Source organism: Artibeus jamaicensis, unplaced genomic scaffold (assembly GCF_021234435.1).
Source record: "Artibeus jamaicensis isolate MK-2021 breed Jamaican fruit bat unplaced genomic scaffold, CSHL_Jam_final scaffold_916, whole genome shotgun sequence".
Taxonomy (NCBI): Eukaryota; Metazoa; Chordata; class Mammalia; order Chiroptera; family Phyllostomidae; genus Artibeus; species Artibeus jamaicensis.
The window spans coordinates 4,938,122-4,956,433 of NW_026522059.1; the positions used below are offsets into that span (position 1 = coordinate 4,938,122).

An 18,312-nucleotide genomic window follows, 5' to 3' on the forward strand; every position below is an offset into this window, starting at 1 on the left:
AGAGCAGAAGGCGCTGCGAGGACACTCTGGCCTGAGCACTTCGCAGTGTTGGGGTGCACAGGGGCCCTTCCTGGTGGGGACCTCCACTGGGGCCACTGTCCCGGGGATTTTCGGAGTGTGGTCCCACACCAGCAGCGGCAGCCCCACGGCCTGGGAGCCTGTTGGACGGGCAGAATGTGGGGTCCAGCCCAGCCTACCTGAGTCAGGACCTGCACAGTGGGGCGACCCTGGGAGGTCACCCACTCAGGAGCTTGGAGCTGCCCCAGGAGGTCTTATCAGAAGCACGTGTTTAATCCTGGGTTATCGCTTTGCTTTTAGTATTTATCACTGTAACCATTTGTAGGTGTGCATGTCAGTGGCCCTAAGGACATTCACAGGGTCACAGGAGCAGCAGCACTGTCTAGACCGGCATCATCACCCATGGTCCTGCCCCTAACTCCCTCCCCCGAGCCCCTGGCATCACCATTCCACTTTCTGTCTATGAACTTGACTCTAGGAACCTCATGTGAGTGGAGTCACACTCTCCCTCCTTGTGTGTCTGGCTCACTGCACTAAGCACATCTCCAAAGTCCACTCGGGCTGTAGCTTGCGTCAGAATTTCCTTCCTTTCTTAGGACGGAATGATAATTCCACCGCATGTACACTACGCATTGTTCGATCTACTCATCTGTCACTGGACATGGGGTGGAGCCCCCACCTGCCCTCCCCTCCCCCCGCCAGGGGCAGCACAGCCGGGCTGACCTGTCCCCTTCGGTCCCCTGCCCACAGAGGCTCCAGCGGGAGAAGCGGCCCAGCGACTTGAATGACACCATCAAGATGCTTTTCCGAGTGGTGCCAGGGAACGTGGACCCGCTGCTGGAGAAGAAGTCGCAGGGTTGCCGGCGCTGCGCCGTCGTGGGCAACTCGGGCAACCTGCGGGGGTCCAAGTACGGGTCCCAGATAGACAGCCACGACTTCGTGCTGAGGTGAGTGCCTGGCCCCTCGCCCGGGCCCCGATGGGCCTCTGTGCCCTGTGATGCGGGCACAACAAGGCGGGGACGGACTCACGGGGCCTCTCTGGAGGCAGAGGGGACCAGTGGGCCGGGAGCTTGGCCACAAGAGTTCTGGCCAGACAGCAAGATTGACTTGAAGATTCTCGTTTGATCTTTACAATTTTCCCCATTTTGCAATCTAGGCCGTACTGTAACTATACGCTTTTAGTGTAAAATGCATTTTCCTGCCACCAAGTAGAATAGATATTCCAGGAAGGAGCCCCCCATCTCCTCTGGGTTTCTTGTAATTGCTGTTCTCAGAGCCTCAATGTACACCTGGAGGTCAATAGGGCCGTCCACGGCGAGGGGGACGGAGTCAGGTTCAGGGTCGGACAGTCTGGAGTCCGAGGCTGCCATTTTTTAGCTCTGTGTCCTAGGACAGACTCTGTGTGCTCAGGTCTCCTTGACAGTGAAGTCCTTGCTGGGCACGGCGTCCTACAGTTTAACGAGGTGTGTTGCTTGGCCACTGCAGTGCTTGCACTTAGTAGGTCGTCAGTGGTAGTGACAGTTAAGCTCACTTGAGATCGTAAAAGAGAAAAAAAAACCAACAGATTTTTTGAGCCGTGTGGTAACTGTCTCTATTGGACAGATGAGGAAACTGGTGGAAGGAGGGCGCTGGCCTGAAGTCACAGCTGGCCCCTGGGGTCTGTGACCATGTGATCGACATGTGTCTTCTCTCCCTTCTCCTCCCAGGATGAACAAGGCCCCCACTGTGGGGTTTGAGGTTGATGTGGGGAGCAAGACCACCCACCACCTCATGTACCCCGAGAGCTTCAGGGAGCTGGCCGAGAACGTCAGCATGGTCCTGGTCCCCTTCAAGATCCTCGACCTGGAGTGGGTGGTCAGCGCCACCACCACGGGCACCATCTCCCAGTAAGCTCCCTCGGGCTGTCTGGATGGGGGGGTCCGTTGCCTGGCCCCTCACTGACCCTCCTCACCATGTGGGTGCCCCCCCCCACCACGCTGCTCCCTGCCCCACACACAGCCTGGCTCACGCTGCTTCTGTCCCCAGAATGCCTCTCTACACGCTTCCTCCTGGGAGGCACCAGCCCCGCAAACCACCTCCGACCCGCCACGCTCCCTGCTCCCTCACCTCCCTAACACTCCCTGGGGTTCGGCCTTTTCCCTCCTCCTGACCCACAAGTGGGCCAGCAGAGTGTGCTTCCCAGGAACCCTGGCCACTCCTGGGGAAGGGCCTGCTGGAAGGGGCTCAGCCCACCTCACTTCTGCCCCCTATCTCCACAGTGCTACCTGCTTCTCGAACTGAAAGTGGCCCTGGATGGGGTGGGGAGCAGGTGGGGAGATGGGGTGCTGAGCGGGTTGGTGCTGGCGTGAGTCACCCATCCTGTGCTGCCTTGAGACTGGGGAGCTCACACCCCCCGGGCATCCACTCGGCACCGGGTGTGGGCTGCCTGCTGTCTGGCCAAATAAATGGCCCCAGTAGTCGTTACCCTACCTCCCTCTGCCAGGGAGGACCCTGAGGCGTGGCTGGGCCTGGCGCCCAGGGCCAGACTGTGCAGCCCAGCCCCCGCCTGGTCCGCTCCCTAAGGCTGTACCGTGCCTGGGCAGCGTGGCTTCAGTATCCAGGTGGCCGGAGCCTCCTGGTGTGAGGCCCAGTGAAGACTGCGGTGCAGGACATGGGAGGGGGCTGTGCCTTCAGGAGAAGGGTTCTGACAGGGGAGAAGCCTGGTGGCCTGGGGCAGGGCCTTATCCTTCCCCCTGGTCCCAGGGGCTCGGAGCCTACGTTGCACCTGAGTTAGATCTAGAGTGCAGCAGGCGGCCTTCGCCTTGGAGGCACCAGGCCTTTGCATGTGAGAGGGAGGTGGCGTAGGCCTCATCAGCCAGCCCCCCCAACAGGGCGGTAGGTGCTCTGGCCTCCACGTGCTCCTTCAGGCTGCCAGGGGGGCTTGGAGCAAGTGCCCCTTTTTACCCTTTCTGGGAGGAGGCACAGAAAACAGCAGAAGGTCCTCAGATGAGCCAAGATCGCCCTCTGGTGTCTGTCACGGGCCACTGCAGGGCTGTGGCAGGGAGGTACTGTTGGGGAGAATCAGAGGGCCCCCTCGGCCTGGCCCCGCCTCCCTCTCTGGCTGCCCCCAGAGCTGCCCGCAGCGGCCTGGCCTGCTCCCCACATTGATGGTCTGTTCTCTCCTCCCGCAGCACCTACGTGCCGGTCCCTGCGAAGATCAAAGTGAAGAAGGATCAGGTGAGTGGGGCTGGGGCTCAGCCCACGGTGGGAGAGACAGCACCATCCCCTCCTCCACGTCCCCGCCAGCATCTGGCTGCCAGAGCCCCTGGGCACGGCTGGTGGCGGTCCCTGCTGGGGAGACTCGCTGGGAAAGCTTCTCCAAGTGGGGGCACCAGGGCCGGCAGCATCACCAGGGAGACTGTCCCCAAGGCCGATCCCCAGGGCTCCTCTGAGTTTGTGGAAGGCCTCCGGGGGTTCCAAGGAGGCTGCAGTTTGAGAACCACCGCTCTACGGTGTGAGCGTCTCAAAGCCAGGCCTTCCCTGTGTCTGCAGACCGTGCCTGTGTCCCCATCTTCTCCTGGGGTGGGGTTGGCCAAGGCTGGGCAGAGGGCCGAAGGCAGGGAAGCGGCCACCGCACTGGTCCTTTGCCCACTCGCTCTTATCTGGGGGGGGGCGGTCGGGGTCAGGGAGGCCAGGCAGCCTCTGCTGGGCTGTGGTGACCTGGAGCCTCAGCCCTCCTGGCCTCCCGCACGTGCCTGTCGTGTGGGGCTGCCGTGCTGTGGCGAAGAAGCCACATGGGGATCTGTGGGGCACGGGGGGGTGGCAGGGGCCCCAGAGAGGCCAGGCTGAGAGGTCACCGGGCTGGAGCACCATGCCTGCTCCGGGCCTCCCCGGGCTCCACGAGGCCTCCTGTATGTGTTGCCCTCTGCTGCCCAACAAGTCCCCTCGCTGTCCTCAAGGTCGCCGTGGGTGGAGGGGCCAAGGCCACACCTGGTGCCAGGACACCGCCTGCTCAGCCGCCACTGGCTGTGTGGCATTGAGCTCCTTACAAAGCCTCTTGAGCCTCAGTGTCCCCCTCGGTGTCCCCCTCGGTGTCCCCCTCGGTAACAGGAGAAGAGGGGAAGCTCGCATGTAGGGTCATTTTAGGGACCAGAGTTCATTCAGGCCCAGGCCAGGTAGCCCGGGTCGCTCAGTGCGTGAGTTTTTCTGCAGCGTGGCAGGTGTGTCCTTGTCCCTCCCTCCCTCCTGTTGTTCCCTGGACTCTCCTCCTGCGGCCCCACTGTCTCACTCAGTCTCTGTCCTCATTGAATTGTCGTGAGACGTCACCGGCTGGTCAAGCCTCCTCCCCGCCAGGGCTTTATCACCTGTCTCCGCTTTATTCCTCCCCCCATCCCACAGTTCCTCTCTACCATCTTCTCTGTCTTCCCACTAGAATGCAAACCCCACGAGCACTGGGGCAGTAGTTCCTGTCACATGTAGGTCCCCCCCCCCAGCTACAAGAGTGTGTCCCACCTGTAGGCGGCGGTGCCTTCCCGAGCCGTCTCTCTAAGGCCGTGTGCTCCCCGCCCACAGATCCTGATATACCACCCGGCCTTCATCAAGTACGTCTTCGACAGCTGGCTGCAGGGCCACGGGCGGTACCCGTCCACCGGCATCCTGTCCGTCATCTTCTCCCTGCACATCTGTGATGAGGTGCGTCAGCCTCCCCTGGGCCCGCTGCTCTCGCCGGGGCCAGGGCTTCTGAGGCGTGTTCCCAAGGGAGGCGGTGAGAGCATCTGTGGTCAGGCTGCCCTTGGCCCTGACCCCAGGCCCCAGGGGGCCTGCCAGTGCCTCTCGGTGGGTGCTTTATGGAGAACGCCCTCAGCAGTCTGCTCCTCTGACCTCAGAGCTGAACCCCAGTACCTGGGGCGTACCAAGCCCACTTTCACCAGAACTTCTGAGAGTGGGAACCAGGCACCCAGGGGTTCTGCTGTCCCCCAGGACTGACAGCCAGAGGTCTTGGGAAGAGTGTGTTCCAGACTGTGCTTGCCTCAGCATCCACCAGGCAGAGCTGGGTTGCCACCCTGGGCAGAGGGGCAGGAGGGGGACACAGTAGCCCCCACTTTCTCCCTGCTCCTGGGTTCAGGCAGGACACTGAGATGTCCCTTCCTGTCACTTATAGCCTGTCCCCACCCCAGCCTGCCTGGCTCTGGCCGGAAATCCCAGGGAGGGGGTCAAGGGGTGGCCAGGCACGCCCACTGTCCCTGCCTCACTTGTCTGTCACCATCCTCGGCTCTTGAACCAGCAACCTGGGTGTCCCTCCTGAAAGCCGTATCTCCCTCATCCCCCACCCGCCTCCAGCCAGCTGGTCACAGACCCACGGGGCTCTGCCTCAGAAATGCCACTCCCATCTCTCCCCTCCCGCTCTGGGGCAGGCTCATGTCCACTCTGGCACTGACCAAAAAAGCTACCCTTTCGACAGAGTCATCCCCTGCCCTCCCCGCCTGTCCCCACCCTTCAAATCTGTCACCCACGCTGCTGCTCAGAAAGCGCTCTTCTCCCTGGGAGACCCTCCCCATTTCCCTCCCCGACCTCTGCAACACACTCTCCATGACCCAACCCCAATGTCACCTGCTCCCTGTCCCATGCCACCAGAGCCCCGTCCCTCAGGGGCTGCTCAGCGGGCACTTTCTGACCTTGACCTTGATTTTACCTACCTAACTCGCTTTGGTGGCACCGAACCACAGGGAGTGTTAGGAACCTAGAGAAGGGTTTCTGTGGCCCTCGGGGACGATGTGTGCAGATTCGGGAAGGTCTGCAGGCTTCCTTTCTTAGAGGCTCTACCTGTTGCCTCACTGTCTGGTCCTCACCTTTTGCCGCCCCCACCCCCCCACAGGTGGACTTGTATGGCTTCGGGGCAGACAGCAAAGGCAACTGGCACCACTACTGGGAGAACAACCCGTCGGCGGGGGCTTTCCGCAAGACTGGGGTGCACGATGGAGACTTTGAGTCCGTTGTGACGGCCACCTTGGCGTCCATTGACAAAATCCGGATCTTCAAGGGGAGATGATGCCTTGAAGGGGTACAGATGGGTGCACCAGAGCTCGCCTCTCACGCCAGCCCCAGCTTCCGGCAGGAGCTGTTCCAGCCTCAGGGGTTCCAGCCCACGTACCCCTCGCAGCCTCCTGCACCCCAGCATCTGACAGCACCTGTGCAGTAGGGTCACCGAGCACCACCGGGGCTGCAGAGCATGTCTCAGAGCCGGCCCCGGGAGAGGAGACCCCTCGCTGCTTCGGAAGATGGGAGATTCCATCTTCTGAAGACGCCTGTGTTTTAAAAGGAAGGACCGTTCCCCAGGAAAGATGGGCAGAGACCTTCCTCGGCCCAGGGGTCCTGGGCTGAGTTCCAGACTCCGGTTCTTGCTGGTATGTTTCTGAGTGAGGACGGCCTCAGCACAGGGCTGCATGGGCCATGTCACCACCGGGGGCAAGATGACACCTTACCGGCACGACGCCTGGCCTCTCTCTCACTTGGCGTGACAGCCCTGTGTGCTCGCCCTGGAGGTCTGCATCCTTGGCGAGCTGTTTCCGACTCCAGCAGCCGTCTCCTTGCCAAGCCGATGTTCTCTCGGGTAATCAATCTGTCGTTAAAGTTATGGCTGAGAGCAGATCTGGCTACTTCCATGTGCCTTTGTATTTGGGGAGAAGTGCATGCGCTGGCTGAAGTGAGGCAAGCACCCCAACTCCGGAAAGGGGACCCCGGGCAACCACCCCCGTTGCTCTTAGCTGGGGACGTCTTCTCATTTCCTAAGGCAGCCCCCGAATCGGCCCAAAGCTCAGAAACCGTGGAACATCACTCCTTTTTCCACAGACTGCTGGACGTGGTGCCGTCACCTCCGAAGCCCACAGAGAGGGTCTTCCCCACCTGCGTTTCCCCCGAGGGCCCATGTTCTGGGCCCGGTCCCTGCTGGCCCGCTGCATGGTGCCCCAGGGTGGGGTCCCCTAGGAACGCGCCTGTCGGAGCAGGGAGAGTCGTACCTCATTCTCTCTTTCTTCCTCGTCAACCTTCCTGATTATTTATTGATTTTTTTGTTGTTGTATTCAGCTGACATCACGTGCACTTTCCGGCTCTGTTGCTGGTCCTGGGGTTTTGATGAAGCTTTCTCCTGCTCTACGCAGCAGCTGGGGAGTGGGGAGCCGTGTGCTCCGTTGGAATCCTGACTCGGGGGCTGGGGGTGCCGAGGATGGGTAACTCCTGGGGCAGGTTGGTGGGCTTGTGGAAAGCCCTGTGCCTCCTTCCCTCCCTGCTCCGCCTTCTCGTTTCTCCCTGGGATCGTGGGTCCAGCCTCAGGCCGGACACTCAGGACCCCTGGGACCGGTGAGAAGTGGAGTCCTAGGCACGTGGGGGAAGCGAAGGTTGGCCCCAGTGACTGACATTCATCAGAAAAGCCATTTTCCCTGTTGAGAGCATTTCCTAAAAGGCCGCCGCTACTCTGAGGAGGTGTGACAGGGCCCTTCCTAGTGGCCTGTGAAGGGAGCCGGTCTCGGAGCCAAAGGGCCTGCCTCCTCTGCCCCCTGCAGCGCCCTGGCCAGCCCTGCTCTCCTGGCCTCAGTTTCTCCTTCTGCAAATGGGGAGAGAGGAACTGTGGGAACTCAGGGGGACACAGCTGGTGTCAGACAATTCAAGAAAGTCCCCAGAAATGGCATGCCACATTTTTTTCTGAGTCTGTACATGTGAGCATTTTCCTAGGGAAAGGTTTTATAGCTTTTATTAGATTCTTAAAGATTCAGAATCCAGAAGGTGTTTTTTAAAAACAAACGAACAACAACAAAAAAAACTGTCCCAGCTGTAAAATCCTCCAAAACTCCATACTCTTGACTGATAAAGGCTCGTAGGTTGCTGTGAGGACAGGCCACCACAGGGCACGCTCAAGGCGGAACCTGACGTGAGACGTGAGGGACTCAGTGAGCGGCAGGTGGCTGGCCGATTCATCCCAGGGACAGACCTTAGGGAAGATGGTCACTGGGACAGTGGGACAGGGAGCAGTGTGACTGGCTCCTGAACCCCACTCCCCTTCTCCCGCAAGCCGAGTCTGTTCAGCATGTCACGGTCAGGACCAGGAGCCTGCTTCTTTGGGCTTTGCAGCCAGAGCAGGCCCCCAAAGGCTGGGGAGGACATGTCCCCAGCCAGGCTGCACGCTGCTCCGGTCTGCTGCCTGCTCCCTGTCCTGTCTCCCTCCTTCCCACCGGGCTGCTCAAGCTGTGGGCTTTCTTCCAGCCCTTGGAATCTGGCTCCCCCATTTCACAGATGAGAACAGCAGTGCCCAGGGAGGGACATGACTTGCAGAAGTGAGCTGATTGTGACTGACAGCACAACTCAAACATTTTGTGCAAAAATGGTGCGACAGACTTCACCTTTAAAACCTCCAGGGGTGGGCTTCCCCAGGGGGGCTCCTCCCATATCTTGAGGCGCTGTCCCTGGGGGCAGGCTGCTGGCTGCTGTTCAGCCTCTGGCCACCGGCTGCCGCCTCAGGCTGTCATGGGGGCTCCAGCAAGCTGTACTTCCTGCCTCAACGCCATCCCCCCAGGGAGGGGACAGCTGTGTGCTCCGTAGCCCCAGCCATGACACCTCCTTGTGTCTTACTCAGCAAAGGGGACTGACAAAACAAAGTAAGTACATTGTGGCTGGGATTACAAGTAAATGCATCAATTGTCTCAAAGCAACAGGACCCATATGGCTGGTAAGACCAGCTGAGGGTTGGACCCGAGTGTTTCTTGTAAGACATTCGATGGCACTGTGGGCAACAGTACAAGTCGCAGCCACTCAGGGAGACTCTGGCAGGTCCACCACCTCTCCACCCTCCCCGACCTCCCCACCCTCCTCATGGTTGGGTGCCTGGGGCCTAGGGCTCCTCCGTCATCCACCCTGCAGGCAGAGAGCTCCTTGGAGACCCGCTGAGGGCCCAGCCAGGGTGCAGAGATGCCCGAGTCTGCAGCCGTACAGGCAGGGGCCGATGAGGGAGAGAGAGCCCAGCAGCATCCCAGCCTTCAACCCCACTCCCCGCCTCTGCCCCTTCCCCAGAGGGCCAGGAGCGGGAGACACCTGTACGCTCCTCCCCCAGGATGCCCCGCCCTCACCCACCTGTTGAGAGAGAAAGGAGGCAGGTCCGTAGCCTCTGGCTCCCAGAGTGACCTGGGGCGGAGCAGGTGGAAACCCTCAGGTGTTGCCCAGTAAGCTACCTGGGCCCGGCGTCTCGGGAGAAACCAGCTGAAAGATGCGATAGGCAAGCCAGACGTGGTGGAGCGGGCGGTGCGTCGTGGTCTCTGCTGCGGCCGACGTGTACTGACTGGGCCTCTGGGTCAAAGGTGCAGTCAGTTACAAATATTGGAACTGCTGTTTGCCTGCCCTCTCCAAGGCAGCCTGACCCCAGAGAAAATGAAAAAAAAATGAAACTCAGGAAAGAGTCACCTCACCTCTCCGAGCCGTACCTGCCTCACCTGCCACGCACGGTCCCTTGCTCGCTTGTCTGGGAACCGCAAGGCCCGAGTGGCCGCTGTCTAGCGTAAGGTGGCTGGACGCTGGCCATGTGCCATCCAGACTCAGCACTGTCCTCTCCCTCGGACATCTGGGTTTCAGCCACTGGGCCACAGGCCACCAGCTAGCTGGTCACCCTCCCCTGGTGCCTGGGCTGGCCAGTGGGGAGGTCGAGTCAGCTCTCCTCCGCTCATTTGTCCTGGACACCAGCTCCCGACCCGGGGGTGCTTTGAGACACCTCTGTGCGAGGAAAAGAAGGGGGCTTAGGAGGAACAGCAACGACGGGCAGAGCGCATCTTGCCTGCAGCAGGCATTAGCACTTTCTTTCTTGGCAAAGAGCACCCTGCTTCCTCCGGTGGCCTCCCTCCTGATGTCCCTGGGGACTCGTGGTATCTGGGTTTGGCTACAGTACGGATCTGCCATCGGTGGCCCATGGCCCAGGCCCTGAGCCAGATGCCAGCTTGAACCCCCGCCCGTGTTGGGAGCCCCCGCCCCGCAGGATGAGCCGGTGCCCGACCTCGTTAGCGTGTCACGGAATTCACGTCAAAGCCAAAGTCTCCCGAGCACTTTTTCTTTTTGGCAATCTTGTTTGCTTGGTTGTTGGTCCTCGATGATGTTCCCCACCCCCACCCCCCGGCCTCACCCTCGTGTTTGGCAGCCGGGCGTTAATCTGGATGCGTTTCGAGTGAGGTTAGCGAGAGTCGCCATCCTCGGCCTCTGCTGTGTTTTATTTATTGTTGAACTCATTTCCAATGATCTGAATCAAAGTGAATTAAAAAACAAGAGCTATTTTATGGTTTGGGTGTTTGTGTCATTTTTCTAGGACGGCCGAGCCCTCAAGCTGCCCCTCACGGGTTTCCACTCAGGAGAGATTTCAGTACAGAGAGGACAGGAGGCTTCACCTCCTGGGCTTCCTGGGTTAGCGTCCACCCCTATTAAGTGCCCGGAGGAGACCTGTACCTCTCCCTGCTGCGTGACTGCAGGGCGCCAGCAAGCCTCAGCTGTCTGCTCTGTGAAGTGGGAGCCACAGCGGCAGCTGTCCGAGGTGGGGTGAGGTCAAGAAGAAACTCATCTTTCGGGGCCGATTCATGCCAGCTGCTCTGTGGAGGGCCTGGCTAGGGGAGGGGTTAGCTAGGGGAGTTGGTGAACTTAGAGGGCGCTCCGCTGTGGAGCCAGGCGGCCTCGTTCAGCCGCCACACAGGAGGTCTGGGAGGAGGAAGAAGCAGGAGGCAGGAGATGAAGAGCATAGAATGGGACCAGCTGCAGTGGGGGGACATGAGGTGACAGAAGCTGCTGGGGAAGGAGGAGAGGCAGGCGGGAGCTGGTGGAGGAGGCACGTCTCAGAGCAGGGGACTGGAGTCCTGCAGGCGTTGGGGCAGGGGACACTTACAGCAGCCGCTGTGAGAGCTGGGAGGCTGTGGGCACAGGTGTCCGAACAAGTGGCCTTCAAGATGGAGTCGTTCCAGGTGACGGAGAGCAGGTGGAGGGAGGGAGCAGACGCCCTGGGGGGCCAGGAGAGCAGGTCCTGCATGTGAGCTGCACAAGGACACTAAAGTCACCAGGTAAGGGCACAAGCTGGTCGTAAACACATTCAATATACAAAGTCTGCCAGGAAGAAAAGTAGGCAGCGAGGTGCTGGGTACCCTTGGTGGGAAAAGGCTAACTACTGTTATATAGTACTTAGGCTAGTACTGTTACAGTACTTTCCTTGGTTGGCAGACCCAACCAAGAAGAATTAGGGGCGGGGGGGAGTCTGGAAACATCAGTGGGTGTCCACAGAGCCACGGCACTCACCCCGACATCGCGGCCGGGAGCTGAACCGGAATCTGTTCCAAGTCCATCTCAGGAGTCAGGGCAGGGACCCTGTCTCTTTGCAGACCCAGGGCCTCCTGGGACATCACACACCTGGCACAGGTCCCAGCACACAGAAGACCTTAAGCAAAGGGTCTCGATTGCTATCAGTCAGCTCTGGGCCTCCATTCTGGAGCCTTCTGGCAGGAGTGCTCAGGCGTAACTTTGGCCACCGAGGGTGAATGCCCTGAGGCACCTTCAGATCCACAGATGTCCAGGTTCAGCTTTCTGCGGCCCCCACACATTCTGAGAACTCCTTCTCCCACTTCCCCCGTGCTTTACAGCAGCTGGACTGGCTTTCCCAAAACTTTGTCCGAAATGGGGAGGTATCATTGTTACAGATTTGCAGACTGCTGCAGGATTCCTGCCCTTTCTAAGTTCCCTGTTCTCCAAGGAGAGGGCTCAGCTGGATCGGGGCGCCCACAGGTCCCAGGAGTCACACGCCCAAATCCGGATCTTCTCTGGAAGGTGGGAGTGATGATTCCTGGTGCGTCTGCCTCCTGGGACTGTGGGGAAACTAACCTATTTTATGTGTCCATTCATTTTCTTGGACCTATACGTATGGAGAGCCACTGGGAGGTGAGGGTATGGAGATGGGTAAGCCAATGTCTCTGCCACCAGAGGGTTACAGACTAGTTGAGGGGCAGGCAACCGGTGGCGCCACCAGGAACAAATTGTAGATGACCATTGACAACCATGGCTCCCTTTTGTACACCATCAGTTTGAACTAAGCACTTTGCCTCCGTTAATCTCACTCATTCCTGCAACAGTTCTGGCAAGAGGCACGATTCCTGCTGCAGGACGAAGGAACAGCCTCCAGGAGGCGAAACAACTGCCAGGGAGAAGGTGTAGCCAGGACTTAACAAGCAAGGTGCTGAGTTTGGAGCACTGGGTAAGGATGATAAGCCTCCGCTCCCCTCCGGAGCAGTGAACGCTGGGTTCTCAGCTTTGCTCCAAGGCCAAGCACTTTGGAGAGGAGACCCCACAGGCTGTCTCCTCGCCTTAGAGCCGGCCCGTCCCTGGGAATGCCTGGAGCAGCCGAAATGTTCCTTCTGACCTTGGCCAAGAGTGCAGACCAGGCTGCCTACTGGTGATGGCCACCAGAGGGCGCAATGGACCCACAGTCAGCCAGTGGATTTCTTTCCACTCAGGGTTTGGTTGGGCACGAGCCACCAGAGCAAACACACAGGCCCGTGTATAAGGTCAGAACTTACAAAGGCTTGGCATTAGGTATTATCAAATCCAATGCCCTCCGGATAAGGAGATGAAGGCCAAGAAAACTGCCACTGGGCCAAGAAAACTGGGTCAAGAGGAAAGTCCCAACCAAGTGGGAAAAGGTCAGAACCCCAGGCAAGTGGACCAGCTGGAAGGCTCTGTCACCCAGCACTGCTGGCCTGGGGCTGGGCCGGACCCCCAGACCTTGGATTTCTTACTCCCACCCCTACTCCGTGACTCACTTACTTTGTAACCTCAAGGGAAAACCTGACCCCTTGGAGCCTTGGTTTCTTAGTCTGTAAGATGGGTATATTGGAAATGACCAGGCAGGCACCCTTTCCTGAGTCCTGTCTGTGCCTGGCATTATCATGCATTTTCTCACGTCTGGCAGCAGCCGGGAGGATGAGACCACGTCCTTCCTCCAGGAGGGGCTCAGACGCAGGCACTGGAAGCGATTCGTCCGTGGCCGCACACTTCACAGGGCTCAGGGGGATGGAAGACCGGACCTGGTCCCACCCACCAGACGAGACGGGCTAGTGCCTTGGTAACAGGAGCCCCCCATCTCGTGACTCAGAATGGGCGGCACAGGTTTATTTCCTGCTGCGTCAGAGTCTTGTGGGGTCTCTGACATGGTCCCTCCGTGGGTGACTCGGACTTCCTGGCTCCTTTCATCTCACAAGAAGGCCAACTTCAACTTGAACACGTGGGCTTCAAGGTCACCATGCAAGGGGAAGTGGGGTGGGGACGGCTGGCCAGTTCTGACTCCACTTGGAGTCACCCCACATCCTGTCCACTCTCGTGGCCACAGTGGCCCACGTGGTCGGAACAAACCTACAAGGGGTGCTGGGCACTGGGAGAGTCAAGGGCACTGACCATCTCTCCCAAAGTCTTCTCCTGATCCCACAGACCCAGACCCTGGCTCGGGGCTGGCAGGCGGGAGGCCCCTGGCCCTGGCCTAGGGTCAGTTCAGAGGGTGCCTGGGCAGAGCGCTGGGGTTCACAGACCAGTGAGCTGTGGGCCGACCAGGGCAGACCTTAGGGAGGGCCCAGGGGCAGAGTGTGCTGGAATGGAGACTGGTCTACCTCCCACCCGTGGGTGTTTGCTACTACCTGAAGGGCTGGCGTGTGGACAGGGGGTTGTCGCTATCCCTGCCACCTGTCCCCTCTGTGCAGGCCTGTCCCCCCAGCATACACCCTCCCAGGACAGCCTGGGGGAGTGAGCTCTGTCCTGGGGACTGCCGAACAGAGTCCAGAGGACTGTTTTAGGGACATGCTAGGGAGTAAGTACTCTGGAAGATGCCTTGGGAAGGGGGTGGTTCCGGCCCATGAATCCAGCCGAGCCTGTTCCAGCTGCTGTTCCCACGTGCTGGCTTCTGGAGCCTCTCCTCCCCACTCTGTGCACGGGAGCACTGGGATAGGGTCTCCAGCCTGAGACAGAGCAGCTGGCAGGTTGGCGACATCAGGGCCACCAGGATGCAGGGCCTAGGCCCAGCACTCTCAGCTCTCTGGACAGTCTACTGCATCATGGTTCAGGGAGGGGTGAGCTGTGGGTCCACTGTGACTGGGACCACTCAGGCCCCTGGAAGCGAGCAGAGAGCCCTGCCTGGGCGTGTAACGCACATGTGAGGACCTGAATTGGACACTGGGATGGATTCCCAGTGGGAAAGCAGGGCTCCAGGGCGAGCAGGGGCTCTCTCAGGGCAAGGGGCCCCTCAGGTCTGCTCTGCTGTCCCAGGGACCCCGAAGGGGTCAGAATGTTCTAGAAGTTAGGGCTGGATTCTCTTACTGAAATAGAAGGTCACTTCCCTTTCCCTGTGATGAGAGGGGGGGAGCCCGTGAGAAATGAGGGGCAGGGGAAAGGGGAGGCAGGAGGGAGGAAGAAAAGAACCCGGGAGGCGCCCTCCATTTCCTTCCTTGTCTACACAGGCGTGTTTCAAGAGATGCTGTCATACAGGGACACCTGTTTTGACGTTTTATTGGTTGGCTATTTTGTAACCAGTGTTTTCCACATCAAAAGGTTGTTTCCTAATCACCATTTTCACAGCAGTGAGAACCTCTCTCCAGGAGACCACATGCCTCAGCCAGCACCCACTGTGCCCCGGGCCTGGCGTCAGAGAGCAGAGCCGCCTCCTCGGGCCGGGCAGGAGGGCAGGGCTGCCAGGCTTTGTCTGGGCAAACCTCACAGTTAAATAGACAAGCCCAGGGGGGTGGGAGGGAAAGAAAGAGATAGAAAGGAAGGAGAGAAGGAAGGAGGGAAGGAAGGAAGGGGAGAGAGAAGGAAAGGAAGGAAGAAAGAAAAAGAAAGAAAGAAAGAAAGGAAGGAAGGAAGGAAGGAAGGAAGGAAGGAAGGAAGGAAGGAAGGAAGGAAGAAAGAAAAAGAAAGAAAGAGTAAGGTGAGGCAATGCTAAAGCTACTAATATATAACATTAAAATATCTATAATTGGTATTAAAAATCCTTTTAAAAAATGGAATAGGACAAATGTTTCAAAATCACGTCCCTGATGAGAGTCTGGTTTCCAGAATACATAGAGACCTGTTCCACCTGAGCAAAAAGGCGAACAGCCCAATTTAAAAACGGGCAAAGGGTCTGAATAGCTATTTCCCCAAAGAAGACAGACACACGGACAACACGCACACGGACACCCGCCCAACAGCACTGGTCACCAGGGAGAGGCCCGCGGAGCTGCGGTGAGTTTGCATGTTGTCCCCTGGAGGAAGCTGCAGTCAGAAAGATGGAAATGGAGGCCAGCGAGGATGCGGCTGGCCACAGGCGCCCTTGTCAGGGCTGGTGGGGAGGGAGAACTGTGTAGTGTGGCCTCGGGGGACAGCAGGTTGGAGGTTCCACCCAAGGCTACGGAGGACCGCCATCTGTCTCAGCAAGTCTGCCCCTCCACGCCTGCCTGAATCATTGGGGACAGGGGCTCAGAGTCACGCATGCTCATTGCAGCACTGCTCACGACAGCCAAGGGCAGGAACAACCCGAGTGTCTAGCAGCAGAAGAACAGACAGGTGGTGATGCGTCCATACAGTGGAATATTAGTCTGCCATCAAAAGGAACGAAGGACCGGTGCACACTGCAAGGTGGGTGGACGAACTTCCTGCCCAGTGAATGGAGCCGGACCCGGAGGATCCCAACTGTACAATTCTGTGTATGTAAGCCATCCGTAATTGGTGAATCCATATGGGCAGAAAGCAGAGGGGTGGTCCAGCACTGGGGGTGTCTGGGAGGGGTGTGGGAAGTAACAGGTGCGGGGTTGCATCCTGGGGTGCTGCCCGTGTTTTGGACCTGGGGTTGGTGGCAGTTGTCCGGCCTCGTGAAAGCACTAGGTGACACTGACTTGGACACCTGAAAATGGTGAGTTGTATGTTAGTGGATTTTACCTGAATTTGAAAAAGTTTTACAATAAATAACTCTAAAGTAGTAATAAATAAAACGTGTTTCTCACACATATTCTCATCTGAAGAAATGAGCCCCAGGAGGTGGGCCGAATGTGGGTGGGGGGTGTGGAAACTTGGGCTGAGTCAGTAAAGGACTCGGTCAGAGCCCCACGGTGAGTTTGGAGCAGGAGGAAGAGCAGACCTGACTCCTTCCCTCGCTGGGCCTGTGGCCGGGGAGGGAGGCAACAGGCCCCTGTAGGCTGAGTGCTGAGTCCTGCAGGTGGGGATGCTTCCCGGAACCTGGACAAGGGGGCTCTGGTTCCACATCCCTCCTGGCCGCCAGCCCTTCTGGACAGAAGGGAGGGAAAGAGAGCAAGGGAAGGGGGAGGATCAAGACCAGGAACAATGAGAGTGAGGAGCTGAACCCGCCCTCTACCCGCTGGCTGGCAGGGGTGTCTCTTGAATTTTCTAAAGAAGTCAGAGCCCACAGAATTGTTCCAGAAATAGAGCTGCGATTGCGTGGCAGGTCCTGGAAATCAGACTTCCGGTGACATAAATGTGCTTGCTTTTACCAGCTGAACTTTCCGAGTAAAGGTGGAAAATTCACAGTACCCACCCCTCCGGGTCATTGTCGGGCAGGCAGGGGCAGCCTGTCCCCCCCCCCCCCCCACACACACACACCCCCGGCACACACAGGCTGAAAGCCAGAGGGTTAGAGGGAGCAGAGCTTCAGCAGATGCCTCAGATTCTTCCCAGGGCTCCCACCCCATGAAAAACCAAGTCCCAGCACCCACCCCACCCCCAACTTCCAGCCCCTGCCCCCCACCTCCAGCTCTGCTGTGCCCTGGCTGTGGCCAGTTGCCCATTGACTCCTTCTGTGCTTTTGTACCAGCCGTCCAGCCTGGGACAAGAGCAGCTTGCCGGACCCCCTGGGAAGTCACCGCTGCCCTGACTGGGATTGAACCCATGGCCTCTCAGTGTCTGGGACTATGCTCCAACCAACCGAGCCATACCAGCCAGGGCTCAAATCAGTTTTTCAATGTAAGTTTTCCCAAATATTGCACGGTACACACACATGGAAAAAAATTTGTTGTTTATCCAAAGTGCAAACCTCACTAGCTGTCCTGTGTTTTAGCTGGCAACCCTGCGTGTAAGGCTTCTTGACCCTTCGGACACAATTGTACGAATTCTCTGTATTAAATGTCCTCTGTTGAACTTCCTGCTGGGGACCTTTTGTCTCTGGGTCCTGCCTGATGCACTGCTGGGTCCACCTCGAGCCGGCAGCATATTTCTGGAATCCTAGAGTTACTCCTGCGCCCCTGCCTTCTATTCAGCTCCCGGAGCCTCAGAAGTTCCAAGAAGAAAGGTGGAATTCAGCGCTCACATTGACTGACCATCTGTGCATGCCAAGCTCTCAGAAACTTGGCAGAGATAAAACAGTTTGCTATCTTAATTGCTGGCATCGAAACCCCCCTCAGAGAGAAGTCTTGTTCAGGAAAATACCTTAACCAACCACGTGGGGTGAAATTGGAGGTCCCGAGGGCAGAGACCAGGACGACAAAAGAGCTGGCCAGCCTGCCCGGCTTCAGAGAGTGAGGGGAGTCTTTTCTGCCCCTGAGAGAGCAGGGAAGGGGGGCTCCACTCGCTCTATCACTGCATAGCAAAGCATCCCCAAACGCTGTGCCATGAAGCCACAGGTTTATTATGCTCACGACTCGCACGGGTGGGGAATTGGGACAGAACACGGCAGGGCATCTTATGTGGGCCCCAGGAGGCCCCGGCCTCAGCCTCAGCAGAATGACTTTTGTCAACATTTGTCAACATGTCAATGCAGGGGCTGGCATCATAAAGGCATCTGCATTCACTAGTCTGGCGGCTGATGACGCCTTAGCCGAGGTTCGGGGGGTGCAGGCTGTCGGCCAGAGCATCTGCATGGCCTCTCCACGGGTCTGCGCTTCCCCACAGTATGGAGGTCTCAGGGGAGCTGCAGTTCCTACACGTCAGCTCAGATTTCCAAAAGCAAGCGCCCCAGCACAGGAAGCAGAAGCCACGTTGCTTTTTATGACTCAGGCTCAGAAATCTGGTACCTGTTACTTCCTCCACGTGCATTTGGGAGGAGTCTCAGGCCTGCCAGCATGGGGGGGGGGGAGAGCAGCACCCCCTCTTGACCAGAGGGTGGCGTAATCACGTGGGAGGAGAACTTGCCATGGGGGATGTGTTTCCAACCATCTCTGGAAAAAAGCACAGTCTGCCCCACTCCCTACCCCAGACCCCGAGAGAGGAGAGAGAGAGAAGGATGGAGAAGAAAAAGAAAAGAAATCCGGGTACTCCATGGAGGCAAGTGGCAGTGAGAAATGC

The 18,312-nt window shown here is 58.5% G+C and overlaps 1 protein-coding gene across 6 annotated transcripts in view; it reads left to right on the forward strand.

The window, feature by feature from the left end:
* ST3GAL1 (ST3 beta-galactoside alpha-2,3-sialyltransferase 1) overlaps positions 1-10,304 on the forward strand; it is a 63,190-nt gene extending 52,886 nt beyond the window's left edge. For all 6 annotated transcript variants that reach the window (XM_053661240.1, XM_037166673.2, XM_053661241.1 and 3 more), the window contains 5 exons: positions 769-965; positions 1,725-1,904; positions 3,189-3,234; positions 4,570-4,689; positions 5,873-10,304. In XM_053661240.1, coding sequence (XP_053517215.1) covers positions 769-965; positions 1,725-1,904; positions 3,189-3,234; positions 4,570-4,689; positions 5,873-6,046 — 717 coding nt within the window. In that variant the 3' untranslated portion in view covers positions 6,047-10,304. The remainder of the gene's footprint in view (positions 1-768; positions 966-1,724; positions 1,905-3,188; positions 3,235-4,569; positions 4,690-5,872) is intronic.
* Positions 10,305-18,312: the final 8,008 nt, after the last annotated feature.